A 14,672-nucleotide genomic window follows, 5' to 3' on the forward strand; every position below is an offset into this window, starting at 1 on the left:
TTGCTTTTGTTTGTGTTTGTGTTTGTGTTTTTTCTTTTTCCCCTAAATGTGGAAGGATTAAAGTGAGAGCATGTGTAAATTGTGAGGGTGCAAACCAAACTATAATTAACCCATGTTATTATTTAATAACAGATCTTCAAAACCCATCCTAGCTAATATACAGAAAACAAAAAAAAAAAAAAAAAAACAAAAAAAAAAAAAGAATGAAAATGAAAAGATTTCCAAACCCTCACCTCTCATCTCAACTTATCTCCAAAAGCGAAAGAAACGAATAAAAAAAATGGACTAATTTTACATAAAATTTTACCCGACCCAGATAGCGAGGAAATGAAATTGAATCAGGATGCAGCATTTGACTGTATTTTTGCATCTTGTGAGATTGGACCATTAGAAGTTCGTAGTGCCTCAGTTTGAGGAACATTCTCTTCACTACTACAACTTGTTGGTGTTTCAATCTGAGGAACATCTCCTGTTGGTGTCTCAATCTGAGTAACATCTGCTGTTGCTTGTGGCTGGACATGGATTGAAATCGCCTCCTTCAATGATGCAGCAGTAGATGGGAACATCTGGCAAGGTGAACGCGGGGGCGTAATTGAGGGCGGGGATACAGAGAGCGTCCTTGAGACAGCGGGAATGGGATAAACTTCGGTAACCTCCTCAATTCCCTCATCAATGTAGACAACATCCTGCATGGTGAGCTGGTGGTATTCGACAATTTCCCTAAGGAAGCGGTTCTCGCGAGCATATACAGAGTTCTCATGTGCCAAGCGAGCCTTCTCAGCCAAGAGGGTCTCGAGTTGAAGGCGTATCTGAAACAACAATACAGCAAACGATAATATCGGGTTATAATCATACTTGATAAATACTTCGGCCGAATAGGGTTTGCAAAAGAAACAGATTCATCGTGAATTCACCCCAGGTAATGCACATTGAAACAGTATGGTTCTTTTCGTAGCCATATGGTTGGTTAGTTGCAATTGATTTTATGGTTTCATCTATAGTCATTGTTTCTTTCGTAGCAATCAGCCTATGGACACGTGCGAGACACACAGGCACGCTATGCTTAGTGTTAGTCCCTCCCAACTTACCTACATCCTATCTTCACCATAATTCCCTCAATGAATATATCAAACAAAAGTAAGAGGTGAAAATAAGGCATTGGTGTTACTTAAAATTGCACAAAGAAAATATATGAAATACCATATCATCATCTGCAGGATTGTCTCCCTTTTCCCGAGCCTCTCTAAGAATTTTATTCTCTTCCTCCAGCTGAGCACATCGTTCTTTTGCAAAAGCCAAATCTGCTTTAACAGTTTTTAGCTCACGCAGGAGGAGTTTTGCTTTGGCAGCTGTTGCCATTGCCACCTGTGAATGAAAATGAAGGCCAGAACACAATTCTGAGGCAGGTACATGCTATTCACATCAGAATTCGAGTGTTAATCCTATGGTTTCTACCCTTGATTTTATAACTGATTTTTCTAATAACAAAATGTTAAATTAACACTAGTTTCAGTATTATAGGACAAGTCTAAATTGCTATCAACTTGATGGATTAAAGGAATAGCAAGGGGTGAAGAGATTTCGATCTTGCTAATGTCAGAATCATTTGACAGCTTCAAGTGGATTAGAGTTGGTTGAAAACCTAATGAACTTCTATTTTTTTAACCAGGAAAATGCTACATGTGCCACCTTACATCGCGAGATGCCTTGAGCTGAGTTTCTTTGTTGGTTTGCATCTGTGGTTGTGTGGACTGCGTTGAAGGTTGTGGCCATGGATTATACACTCCAGAGACCTGATTCTGTTCCTCAGTACTGCTTCCTTTTCTCCTAATCTGTAGTTTGCGTGTTTCATGAATAATATCTTGAGTCTTATTCTCCACAATGGTGCGTCCTTCCTGAAAAAGCATAGAATGAAATTGAAAGAAGTGTGTTTTGTATCTGAACTGAGTATAAAGTTAACAAGACTACAAGCTAATCTGTTGGAGAAAGATATTGGCATTAAAATAACATAAATCATACTCATATATTTACTTACTTTTGTTATTTAGTATTTATTTACTTTATTTGTTAATTCAACTCAGTTATTAGCTGTTACTTTTGCTCATTGTCAGGACCCTAGTCCTAACTAATGTTTCCTTTGAAGATAGAATTTGAATTGGAGGAGAAATAGAAAGAATAATAGGAAGAATCAGACAAAAATGAGAGGGGAAATAAAGAGAATAATAGGGGAAAATGAGAGACTTCGATAACTTCTTAACAATTCATTCTTAATCTGGGCATTGTGGGTTATGGCTTTATATATAAAGCTAACCAACAGATTATACCAAGCGATTACCACTCCTCCACCACCTACCCATTACCTTATAACAGTTGTTACTCCATAATTGTAAATAATATCCACTACTCCTAAAACATAACTATAAATAACAACTAAATACAAACATAACAGATGAAATAAAAAATAACTTCTTAATTCATCTAGGTCGTGACATTCCCTCCCCCTTAAAAGATTTCTTGTCCCCAAGAAATCTCAGTAGCTTCACCAATATTCTTCATCCAATCCTTGTTTTCACTATCTAATTCATCCTTCGCCTTCTCTTGTTCCTTTCTCTTTTCTTTTTCCTCTTTTTCTTTCTCCTTCTTGACTTCATGTTATGGATGAAAGAGGAAGCAGCATCTGTTTATTTAGCAAGTATTTCAGGCTCCCTTGCAGTAGCTACTTTACTTACCCTACTAAAACCATCACTAGAAACTAATCTACACCATCTGAAATGGGTAGCAAGACTGTCATATTGTTCAAGATCAAAAACATTTAGAATAGCAGTGAGATATTCTCCTGCTAGAATGGTCTTAACTTCATGATGCCGAATTTAACCAAAGTTATGGACTCCTCAGCCCTCTCCGGAGCCAAAGGCAAAGAAACAATATCCTTAGGACTTTTGGTTATGGACTCCTCAGCCCTCTCCGGAGCCAAAGGCAAAGAAACAATATCCTTAGGACTTTTGTTTTTAGAACCATCTGTCTCTTTCTCAATCTCAAGATATTCTCCGTTAACTTCTTTCAATCCTAATGATTGATTGTTTGAATCAATCAGCTCATGATCAAAACTTCCGAGATAGTCATCTTGAGCATCTTCTTTAGAAACTTCTTTTTTTAAGGAATCAGGTTGTTCCTTTAGATCTATTTTCTGAACATCCCGGACCTTTCTTTGAATAATAGGATAAGAATATTCCTTAGTAATTCCGTTGGAAAACTAACCTGATACTATTTGGCCATCATGATCATGAGTTCGCCCAGTTTCCTTTCAAATCTATCTATAGAAGCTTCAAGTGTCCGGTAACCATCAGCCATGGAGAAATTGCACAAAAACTAGATCTAAGACCTAGAAACTGCTGCTCTGATACCAAATGTTAGGACCCTAGTCCTAACTAATGTTTCCTTTGAAGATAGAATTGGAATTGAGGGAGAAATAGGAAGAATAATGTTGAGAATCAGACAGAAATGAGGGGGAAACTGACAGAAAGTAGGGAGAAATAGAGAGAATAATAGGGGAAAATGAGAGACTTCAATAACTTCTTGGCAATTCATTCGTAATCTCGACACTGGGTTATGACTTTATATATAAAGCTAACCAACAGATTATACCAAGCAGTTACCACTCCTCAACTACCTACCCATTACTCCATAATTGCCATTACTCCATAACTATAAATAATACCCACTACTCCTAAAACATAACTATAAATAACGACTAAATAAATACATAACAACTGAAATAAAAAATAACTTCCTAATTCATCTAGGTTGTGACACTCACCTAACCTTTGACTACTGAAATGCAAAAAATGAGATCCTATCAAATTTACATTCTGATAGTTGTGTAATTGAATCAGATAACTATGTTGCTTTGACAGAATGCTGAAAGGAGTGTTGAATAATGACTTATGATGCTGCTGAAATAGTCAAATAAATTAGGATTTAATGCTGACATGGAATTGAAGTTGTCAAAGTTGTGTTAGGCTTGATCTAGTCTTCATTTTTTAGGAATTTTTCTGTTACGTAACATGCAGCAGATTTGGCTACACTTTTTATGCTTTTTCTGTTTTAAATAAGTTGTATAAATAAGTACTTTGATTATCAATAAAATAGCTTGAGAAGTCCATAAAAATTCCAACAAGTGGTATCAGAGCATTTTTCTTGAGGGACCTGTGAGTTGAGAGAAACAAAAAAAAAAAAAACCATATTCACAAACTCTCAAATTCAAGCCAACAATCTACAAAGATGGAAGCAAAATCAAGTCACGGAATGCCGGCAACACCGATATTTGGTGGCGACAATTATCAGGTATGGGTTATTAAAATGAAAGTCCATCTCAAGGCATAAGATCTTTGGGAAGCAATTGAGGAAGATTATGTAGTCGCTGATTTGTCGGCCAATCCAACTGTGAACCAAATAAAGATTCACTAGGAGAGGAAGACAAGGAAGGCTAAAGCCATGGCCTACTTGTATGCTGCAGTTTCTCTCAATATTTTCACAAAAATCATGAACCTGTCTTTAGCAAAAGCCATTTGGGATCATCTCAAAGAAGAATACCAAGGCAATGAACGCGTGAAGAATATGCAAGTGTTAAACTTGATCAGAGAGTTTGAAATGCAAAGAATGAAAGAGTCAAAAACTGTGAAGGAGTACACTGACATGTTGCTTAGCCTTGCTAATAAAGTGAGGTTGTTAGGTAAGGATTTTCCTGATCAAAGAATCATTGAAAAAATACTTGTTACACTTCCAGAGAGGTATGAAGCCACCATCTCTTCTCTAGAAAATGCAAAAGATCTATCAAGCATTTCCTTAGCAGAGTTACTTAATGCTTTACAGGCTCAACAACAAAGAAGGCTTGTGAGGATAGGAGGAGCCGTCGAAGGAGCTTTGTAGGCACAAACAAGGCCCACCGGTGAAAAAAAGGTTTGGAATCACAACAAGAAGCTTGCAAATGCTGGAAACAACAATAGTGGAAATTATCCACCTTGCCCATACTGTAAAAAAACCAATCATCCACAACACAAGTGTTGGTGGAGGCCCGATGTAAAGTGCAACAATTGTGTGCAGATCACAACAACAAGAAGGAGAAGCTAGAGCTACTGCTGATCAACATGAGGAGGAGTTATTTTAACTCTACTCAAAAAACCATATCCATGCCTCTGCCCCCCAAAAAAATGCCTATGCCTCATAATTATAAACCAAAATGCCTATGCCCCAAAACCCATAACCATATCTATGCCTCATAACTATAAACCATAAAATGCCCATATGCTATATCCAATACATGCCAAAATTAAAATGCTTTGCATTTGCACCCTTAAAGTCAAGGAGGAGTGTTGAATAATGACTTATGATACTGTTGAAATAGTCAAATAAGTTAGGATTTAATGCTGACATGGAATTGAAGTTGTCAAAGTTGTGTTAGGCTTGATCTAGTCTTCAGCTATTTTTTAGGAATTTTTCTGTTATGTAACATGCAGCAGATTTGGCTACACTTTTTATGCTTTTTCTGTTTTAAATAAGTTGTATAAATATGTACTTTGATTATCAATAAAATAGCTTGAGAAGTCCATAAAAATTCCAACAAGGAGTAACTCAGCAAGTAATCTCTGAGAGCAGGATTGGTCTTATGTTAAATTCACATAGAAATTTAGAAAGAAAGATCACTGTACATAATACAATATAACATTGGAAGACAAATTACAGCCACAAATGATTATTTAACCAATATTTGTGAAATGAATACGACAACAACAAGCCTTAATCTCTCTATAAATAAAATAGGAAAAAAAAACTCGTGCATTTGAAAATTTATTTATTTGTAAACTGTAATAAACTGTGTAAATATTGAAGAGACTGGTAAAATCTAAAGTTGATTTAGAGCTTAACAAAGAGAAGAGAACATAACTCATCATCATTAATTACACCTTATTTTAACTTAGTTAGGGTCGGTGGTACGATATTTATAATGCCAAATTGACAATACAAATCCATGCAAACGAACAATGTGGCAAAAGTTTATGCTGGATGCCCTTCTTGATGCAACCCCCTAGTGATGGAATGATGAGATAAAGCTCCAACATCATCTTCATATTGGAAAAGTTTCACAAGAAGATGAGAAGAGAACAAAACTATTAACTGAAAAAAGAATTCAGTTTCTATCCTAAGAAGACTGACAAGAAAACCTAAAATTTACACGTCCATTTACAAATTGATTTACAGAAGTATTATGTGTTATACTTTACCTCCAATGCATTTCCAATTGTATCGCCAATGTGATTAAGGGAAGATGTAAGTGCATCCAAGCCTCTTCGTATTCTAGGATTCTCCATTTTCTTAGAGCTCTCAAGTGATTGATATGGCTGATGGAACTGGCAATTAGAATAGTAAGAACGACAAGATATAGACAATGGCTTCAGACAAGAAAGCGAATGTGTTATAAAATTCATTTTCTGCTTGCATTTCTAGATTGAAGTTTTACTGCATAACTACGAAGTGTTATGTCTTTGATAAGGGAAAATAATTGTCACCTCTTTGATAATTAAAAACTGTTATTGGGAGGCTTATTTTCACTTGGTTTTTTGGTAAATTTAATGCACAGTTGCTAAATCTTGTTGGAAGTTAATGTTTACCTGGTTATCTGCAGAGTTCTCATGCATTTGAAGCCTCGTTCTGTTTGGTGATTGAAGTTGCTGGGAGACTTCATCATCCTCAAGAATTGCTTTAGCTTTTTGAGCAAGAACACCCCAGAACCCCTTGTTTTCATTTGAATTTGTAAGTGATGCATACTCTTGGGTGGGGAGGTCCTGTGTTTTAAAGCATCACATTACATTAGCTGGAAAGAGAACATTTTCAAAACTGAAAATTTCTGTAGAACTAAAAGCAAAATCCTAGTAGCTGTGTAGGAAGGTAAACTAAGGCTGGTTGATTCATTTAACAGAAACATAATTTAACAAAATCCACAAATCCATCAATTTCAAAATATAAACAAAAAAAAAACAAGTCCCTCCAACCACCTAGACAAATTAGAAAATATCAACCTTTATTTTCTCTCTCTCTCTCTCTCTCTCTCTCTCTCTCTGCATTTGATGTAAGATAATATCTGTATCACCAGGGTATCTGTTCCATACTTCCACAACTCAAATTAAACAGAAGAATGGTTCCCGAGACATTAAAGTAAACCATCAATCTCATTTATATCATTTGTACGGCCCGCTCGACTACCAATACCGAAAATTTTATATGATACCTACAATTATGGCACAACAATCCAGTTCATAAGAAAATCCAATGTATATATGCATCAAAAAATTAGTGCGGTCAGATCCCTTTACAGCTTTACTCCCCAAATTGAAGAACTCATTCACGGGAGAGCCTACGGACATAATCATACACAGATCTACAAAGACAACACCCGTTTGAGATACTATGAGGTGGCTTTCCCTATCAGTTCCAGGAATGTACGATCAGATAACGATTTTAAAGAGAAAAGGCGGAAATGAATCCAATAGAGATCTCACCTTGAAGGAGTGTGTGCGATTGTGAGAGGAGAGGGAAGCAGAGTCGCCGTCATAAGCAGAGGAGAGAGAGGAATCGCGGTGCGCAGCGGAGGCTCGGATGGCCTGAGCGGCCAGAGATGAGGACGACGACGACGAGGAGTACCTGTGATCATCATCTGGAGACGACGTTGGATAACGAGTAATTTCCTCTTTGAAAGTGGCCGACCTCGTGATTCCTTGCCTCCTCCTATACGCCATTTTTACCGCCACGGATAGAAAACCGCCAGTAAATGAGCCACCGCAACCACCACCTGACCCACCGGAAAACCGCCACGGTTTCCACCAAAACGAGAGAGAGAGAGAGAGAGAGAGAGCGAATTTGTGTGCGCGTGGAAACCAAGAAACTTCTAACCAACTCCTTTTTTAGAGAGAGAGAGAGAGAGAGAGAGAGAGAGAGAGATTTATACATAACAGCGACTGGGGGCGAGAATCGTAAATTCAGTTATGGAGTTCCACTCGATCCAAGCCGTTGGATTTATGGGAGTTGTGAGCAAACGGCTCAGATATTAGGAGATGGAGATCAAAATTCAGGTACTTTTTATGGTTAAGTGGTGGCGGGGCTTGTAATGGGCCCCAATTATTGGGCCCATAGAAAGCCCAAATATTATATATATATATTTTTTAAAAAAAACTATTGCCCCGTCACGCCTCCCCCATACACTGATCACTTATGCACGTTTTATTTCTTAGTATTTTTAAATTTTCTCTTCATTATCTTTTGGGTGAATTGTAACCAACATCCTTGAAATTTGTTGAAATGATAAGAAATTTCTTAGCATTTAAACAATAGTAATAGCTTCTTTTGTTAAAAAAAAATTAAATAACCATTTTATCTTTCATTTCTCTTCTTTAATTTTAAAAAAAAAAACAAGCAACCAAAAAGGGTTAGCCCTCGGCCACTAAAGGCCCCATTCGAAGAGAAAGAGAGAGGATGAATCTAGACCATTAGAAATGAATCCAACTACCTAGGTTCATTGCAGATGAATCCAAATTTAAAGCAAAGAATGAGAAGGAAAAAGAGAGAACGATGATGATAATAACCAATACTAGATATAGGTTTATTGCAAATGAACCTAATCTCCTAAGTGTTAGTGTTAGTACTCTAATGTTAGATTTAGATAACGTTTAGTATATGTATCGGGCCTAAATGATAATCTTGCATGTCATTAAATGGTCATATGTTAATTCATAGCTCTCCAATTGTAATATGAATGAGTCTTTAGATATTATAATAATCTTAATCTTTAGTTGTTAAAAATATGCGACAAAGATCTATAACAAAAAATTTCTTAAAGTGATTCCTAATCTTGAGATTTCTCAAAATGAGACTATTATTAATCGATTATAGATTAGCACATGTGCTATTACCTCTAATTAGTATGAGATACTAATAATAAATGATAGTGAATCACATATCATATTGTATAAGATGCATATAGTAGACATATAGGTATTGATTGAACATCTACTGAATGTGACACATGTAATAAATCACATAGCTAATAAGATTAATGATCTATTACTAATTTTTAATTGTGTATTTGGTCCAGATGCAACACAGTTGTCTTGTATATCGATGTCGAAGATTTGTCATTGAGTAAAACCATCTAGTACAAGAGGTGAGAATGCTCTTTGTATGATCTTTGTGTAGTGGTGTATGAAGATAGATGATTGTTGATGGGATCCATTGACTTTCAATTTGAGGTGAACATCCTATACATTCTCAACTGGTTGGTGATTACAGGAGTCCTTGGCCAAGGCACAAATGATTGAGAAAGAGTTTTCGATGTTTGAAAAAGTTTCAATGTGTCATCTCAATCACCCAAACTAGATCTTGGCATAGTTACTAAGTCTTATGAGTTTGATTAATCCATGGCTCTCACTTGATCAGGATGTCAGTTAGTGGAAGAATTATAGTGCACAATATTCGAAAGCCCAAATAAGTTTATGAGAACTTTGATTTCATTCCCATTAGGATCATTTTGACATTATGCTAGAGGTCACTTAGGACTTTTAGGGATGTTTGGAGGAAATAGAAATATCCTCTTAGTAGATCGAAGTGTTCAATTAGTGTCAAAGAGTTTTACGTGTCCTAATTATTACATGGTTGTGAAGCTAGAAGGTCACGCAAACTAAGCATAGCATTGGATTAGTGATGTATTGTTGCATGTGTTCTCAATCATTATTAAAAGTTAATAATGATGGATGTTGTTAAGAGTTAACAAAAGGATTAATTGACTATTAAGAGTTAACAATGGGAGACCATTAAGAGTTAAAGGATATCATTAAGAGTTAACGAGCATACCGTTAAGAGTTAATGAGAGGTCTCGTTTCCTTAAGAGTTAATGGAATGGCTTGTTAGTGTTAGTTCCCTGAATGCTGGATTTAGATGACATCTAACAGTTGTATTATGGGACTAATGATGTAAATCTTACAAAGATAAGAAAATATATTTTTATATTTTAAGGTCATATCATCATTCATACTTCTCCAATCTAAATTTCCTAATGAATGTCTTATTCTTGAGTGTTAACAATATATGACAAAGACTTTTGGATTAAGGATTTCTTAAAGTAATTCTCGATTTTTCATAAGAGGGCTATGATTAATCAATTATGGACTGACACATAGATAACCTTTTATTAGTATGAGATACTAATGATAAAGGATGGTGGATCGCATACCATAATCCATAAGATGGATATAGTAAACATGTGGGTAGATCATATGGCTGAGAGGATCTATGATCTGTCACTAGTTTCAATTGTGTTACTGGTCCTTAGACCGGAGGCAACACAGTTGTCTTGTATATTGGTGCCTAAATTTGCCTTTGCTAAAAACTACCTAGTTACCAGGTGGGATATGCACTGTGTGGTCTCTGTACAGTAACGTATAGAAGTAGTTGATTGCCAATGGGATCCATTGACCTCTAACGTGAGGTGAACATCTTATGCGATTAGTGGTGGTTGTGATTGTATAAACCCCTGGCCAGGGTGTACATGATTGGAAAGGTGTTTCTAATGTCAGAAGGAGTTTCTATGTGCCATCTCGATCACACCACGCTAGATCTTGGCATAACTATCAAATCAGTGAGTTTGATCAGTTTATGATTCTCACTCGATTAGGATGTTAGTCGATGGAGGGATTATAATACACGAGAATCGAAAGCCCAAATAGGTTCTCTTAAAGTATGACTTCATTACTAGTAGGATTACACTGACATATTGTTAATTGTTACTCAAAGTCTTTTGGAGTACATCAGGGAAATGGAGAGATTCTCGTTGTAGACCAAAGTGTTTGGTCAGCGTCAAAGTGTTTGACATGTTTTGATTGCTACTTAGTAGTGAATCTAGAAGGTCACACGTATATCTGAGTGTAGTGGTTGACTAAATGATGAAACGCTATAATTAATTAATGATCGTTATTAAGAGTTTTTTTTTTCTATAAATGACCAGCATTAAGAGTTAATGATGACACCGTTAAGAGTTAACAAATTGTGTTCGAATTAATCGGAGCAATTGTCAAAAATTGACGAGCATGCCATTATTAGTTAATAAGGGGCTTTAGTTTTATTATGAGATATATTTGAAGGGGCCATTAAGAGTTAATAACGGGCCTAGATGAAATTTATGAAAATTGGGAACAAAGGAACAGAACCAGCCAACCGGCCTTGGAGGTGGTCGACTAGATCATAGATGAATTAGTCGAGACAAGTTGAGAACCAATCGACTGGTCTTTGTTGATTCATTGCGAATTAGTCGATCGGTTGCTCCAAACTGTCAACCGTTTCCAATAGCGATGGTTATGATTCGACACGATTTCTTTGTCGTTTCTATAATGGATTCCATGGGACGTGTGGAGTAAAAGGACAATGGAAGGAAGACATGCCTGGGGAACTCCTCTCCCCCTCTAGCCTTGTCTTCTCTCTTTCTCTCCTAGTCATTTGTCCAGATTTGGGGAGTTTTGGGTTTTGGGTACTCATATATAAGGGAAAGAAGAAAAGAACGCATAAAGGTTTTTGGCCTTTGCAATTGTTGGATCTCTTTCTCTCTCGGCCAGTGCATTTTCTTTATTCCTAAAGCCTTGAATTCCCTTAGCTCTTGCTCCCTATCTACTCCATTGATTCCTTCATTGCTAGAGTAGCAAATCCAACCATATAGAGAGTTTATATTGGTTTTGGAATCCTTTTTTTTTTTAACCCAACAACTTTCATCTTCTGCACTTAACTTGGCTAGCACAGAAACTAAGTTTTAAGATTCATACCGTACCTGGAGTGTGGATTGACTAGACCCCTCATATTTTCGGGGTTTGATTTGGTTAACTGGTGATTCACACGAAATAGTGAGATTGTTCAGGAGCTGCTAGTGAGCAAGTGTTGCTATCTTGGGAGGACGTTCAGACTTTACATCGAATCGGAACCGATAGTGAGGTATACCTTGTAAACCCCCTATGATTTGGTTTTGATTTATATTGCATATGGTCGCCGATATCGAGTCTTGCAAGGTGATTCACTTTATTTTTGCTGCATATATTGTATGTTTTTCGAAAAAGTTTTAAAAACAGTAAAACCCTTACATTGATATACCAAGAGTTGGCGTTATCCTTCTAGGCTATTAAGAGCTAATAGCGGGTTTTGATGCAATTTGTTGAGAGTTGTAAATAGAAGAAGACAAACGATCGACCGATTTTCCAAAACGATCAACTGGTTTGGCATAATATCTAGAACGATCGACGATTTGCTTGAAATGGTTAACAGTTTCTCTAAGCAGGCTTTTGCTCATGTGCCTATTTTTCGTCGCTTTCAGAGACAACATTTAATGTTATGTCACCTCTTCATTAATTAAGAGAGAGAGAGAGAGAAGGGAAGAATAAAAGGAGAAGAGTTCTCCTTCGGCCATACGAGTGTGCCTATCCAGGACGTGTAAGAGCCTTTCTCAGTTTCAGCTTCTTGCACTGTTCTTCTTATTCCTTCTCTACTCCTTATTGTTCTCTTTCTTTTCTTGCTCCCGTTTACTTCATTTTGATCCCAAAATCATGAGATAGTTATTGTTCGTGTGGAGAACCAAAACCCAACCTTGTGTCACATTCGTATGAGATTGTCTAGCACATGGGTCCAACGAAGGGTTCTGGTGGCTGCTCAGGCGTGGACTAACTTAGCCCTTACACTTATGGAGGTGGCTTGGTTAACCAAGTTGCAAATTTGGAGTAGCTAATGGTGGATTGTGGATGGCTGTTTGGGAGTAGCTCATGAAGTGTTCACGGTTGTTTAAAGGATGGTCGAAATGTTCGAGCCTGAGGTGCAATAGAATCATCAACCGATAGTAACATCATCGAATGAGGTAACAATTACTGTTTTGTATTTTCGTTTGATGTTTTTGTATATGCATATGGCTGTATTCATTTGTCTCTAAGAAGAACCTATCTATTTTTGTTGCGTTTTGTTATGGTTTTTGAAAAAGTTTTGAAAACCAGCTTGTGTTCTTGCTCATACTTCTAAGTGTTAACACATTTCTTTCACTAGGTTCATTTGTGATAAACCTAGATTCAATATAGAGAATAGGGGGAAAGAAAAAGATAACTAAAAATGTAATGATAAACCTAAGCAACCCTTGGTTCATTGCGATTGTAATACCCCAAGAATCCAATGTCAAGTCTAAGAAGGGATTCTAGAGAAACTAGTATATATATCGAGGATAGTAAGGAATGAAACAACACCAATTGAATACATTTTGGACTGAATGTGGATAAAAAACTTTCGGATTAAGCGTGCTTGAGGTAGGGTAGCTCAAGAATGGGTGACCTCTAAGAAGTTCACGTAGGCCTATCAGGATAAGTTGATTCGATCCTTCCTATCGCTCGATACGAGATATTACAACGATGAACCCAGGTTAGATCTAGGTTCATCATGAATAAACCCAATTGCCTAGGGTCATTTATGATGAACTCTTATTGCAAAGAAGAAAGAGAGAAAGAAAGACTTACTTCGTTGTCATTTGTGTTGAACTGTAGTTGTCAAACTATCATGTTGTCCTACCATTTAGATCCTTCTAGATCTAAAATGATGATTAACCTAGGCCATTTAGCTTTATCGTGAATAAACTTGGATGATCCATGAAGAACCCAAATTCATTGTAAAGAAGATAGAGAGAAAGAGACTTATTATTGTTGTCTTCACCATTGCCATTGTTCAGATCGTTCCAAATTTGAAAAGATTATCCAAATCTAGAATTTGGTCAAATCATTCCAAACCTGGAACTATCATCTAGATATGAAATCTAGAATGTTGTCGTCATTGCTATTGTTACAATTGCCATTGTCGCCATTGCTGACCAAAAGAAAAAATAGAAACAAAGGTAAGATTTGAGAAGAGAGAGAAACAAAAATGAAAAATGAGAAAAAAAATCTTTAAATATAAGGGTATTTTAGTCATTTTAAAATGTTTAACGAGATTAACTAACAATAAAGGGGAAATTGCAGCACAAAATTAAACCTTAGGGATACCCATTGTGTTTTCTCAAACATGTGAGATACTTTTTATAATTATGGTAAACTTCAAGGATATTGCGTAGAAATTTTTTATTTTTCTTTTTCCTTAATTGCAAGGATAAAATTGTTATTATGTGATTAGAATATAATAGGTTTGATTCATAAAGATAGAGTTGCAACGGTGATGAAGCCATCACTAAGAATTAGGTTGGATCGAAATGAAACTCTTTTTTAACATAAGTTAAAAAGGTTGTTGATGGACATAAAGATGATAAAGTAAAAGAATATATAAAAGAGTGATTGCATGTAGAAGATATTGAGTATAAAGAAAGAGATTATTACAATATGTTGCTTTATTTGAACCCAAATTCCATGAAATCCATATGGACCTTCAGGAAAGGCCTCGATAGCACTTGTATACCATCAGCATATGTTGCCAACCGCAAGCAACAGATCGAATCTCTCATAAACTATGTTTTGTTATTCATGTTAGTCGATGATTTTTTCTTATCTTCTCTATGTGACCACTTCTTATTTTCTTTTTATTGATCAAAACTCGTCATCATTATCACGACGTTACGTTTTTAAATA

At 36.2% G+C, this 14,672-nt stretch overlaps 1 protein-coding gene and 1 long non-coding RNA gene across 3 annotated transcripts; one reads left to right on the forward strand and one right to left on the reverse strand.

Moving 5' to 3' along the window:
* Positions 1-338: 338 nt before the first annotated feature.
* LOC127788470 (uncharacterized) lies at positions 339-7,961 on the reverse strand. 2 transcript variants are annotated; one of them, XM_052316763.1, is made up of 6 exons: positions 7,557-7,959; positions 6,669-6,842; positions 6,282-6,407; positions 1,695-1,895; positions 1,201-1,365; positions 339-809 (listed from the first exon to the last, which is right to left on the reverse strand). In XM_052316763.1, exons 1-6 carry the CDS (start codon positions 7,791-7,793, stop codon positions 339-341), a joined length of 1,374 nt encoding a protein of 457 aa, XP_052172723.1. In that variant the 5' UTR covers positions 7,794-7,959. The 2 variants fall into 2 exon arrangements, with proteins under 2 accessions (XP_052172723.1, XP_052172724.1); XM_052316764.1 differs by lacking the exon at positions 1,201-1,365 and having other exon boundaries at positions 7,557-7,961.
* LOC127788471 (uncharacterized) lies at positions 771-6,831 on the forward strand. Its single transcript, XR_008020400.1, has 4 exons — positions 771-919; positions 1,330-1,406; positions 1,670-1,809; positions 6,683-6,831. It is a non-coding gene; the product is annotated as an uncharacterized LOC127788471 (long non-coding RNA).
* Positions 7,962-14,672: the final 6,711 nt, after the last annotated feature.

This window comes from Diospyros lotus, chromosome 13 (genome assembly GCF_014633365.1).
Source record: "Diospyros lotus cultivar Yz01 chromosome 13, ASM1463336v1, whole genome shotgun sequence".
Taxonomy (NCBI): domain Eukaryota; kingdom Viridiplantae; phylum Streptophyta; class Magnoliopsida; order Ericales; family Ebenaceae; genus Diospyros; species Diospyros lotus.

Excerpts from the sequence above, each read along its gene's own strand:
- LOC127788470 (XM_052316763.1), bottom strand. The coding sequence starts at position 7,793 with ATGGCGTATAGGAGGAGGCAAGGAATCACGAGGTCGGCCACTTTCAAA. Across the intron at positions 1,896-6,281 it reads CAATTGGAAATGCATTGGAG|GAAGGACGCACCATTGTGGA; the intron begins GTAAAGTATAAC and ends ATGCTTTTTCAG. Across the intron at positions 1,366-1,694 it reads AGCTCAAGGCATCTCGCGAT|GTGGCAATGGCAACAGCTGC; the intron begins GTAAGGTGGCAC and ends TTTCATTCACAG.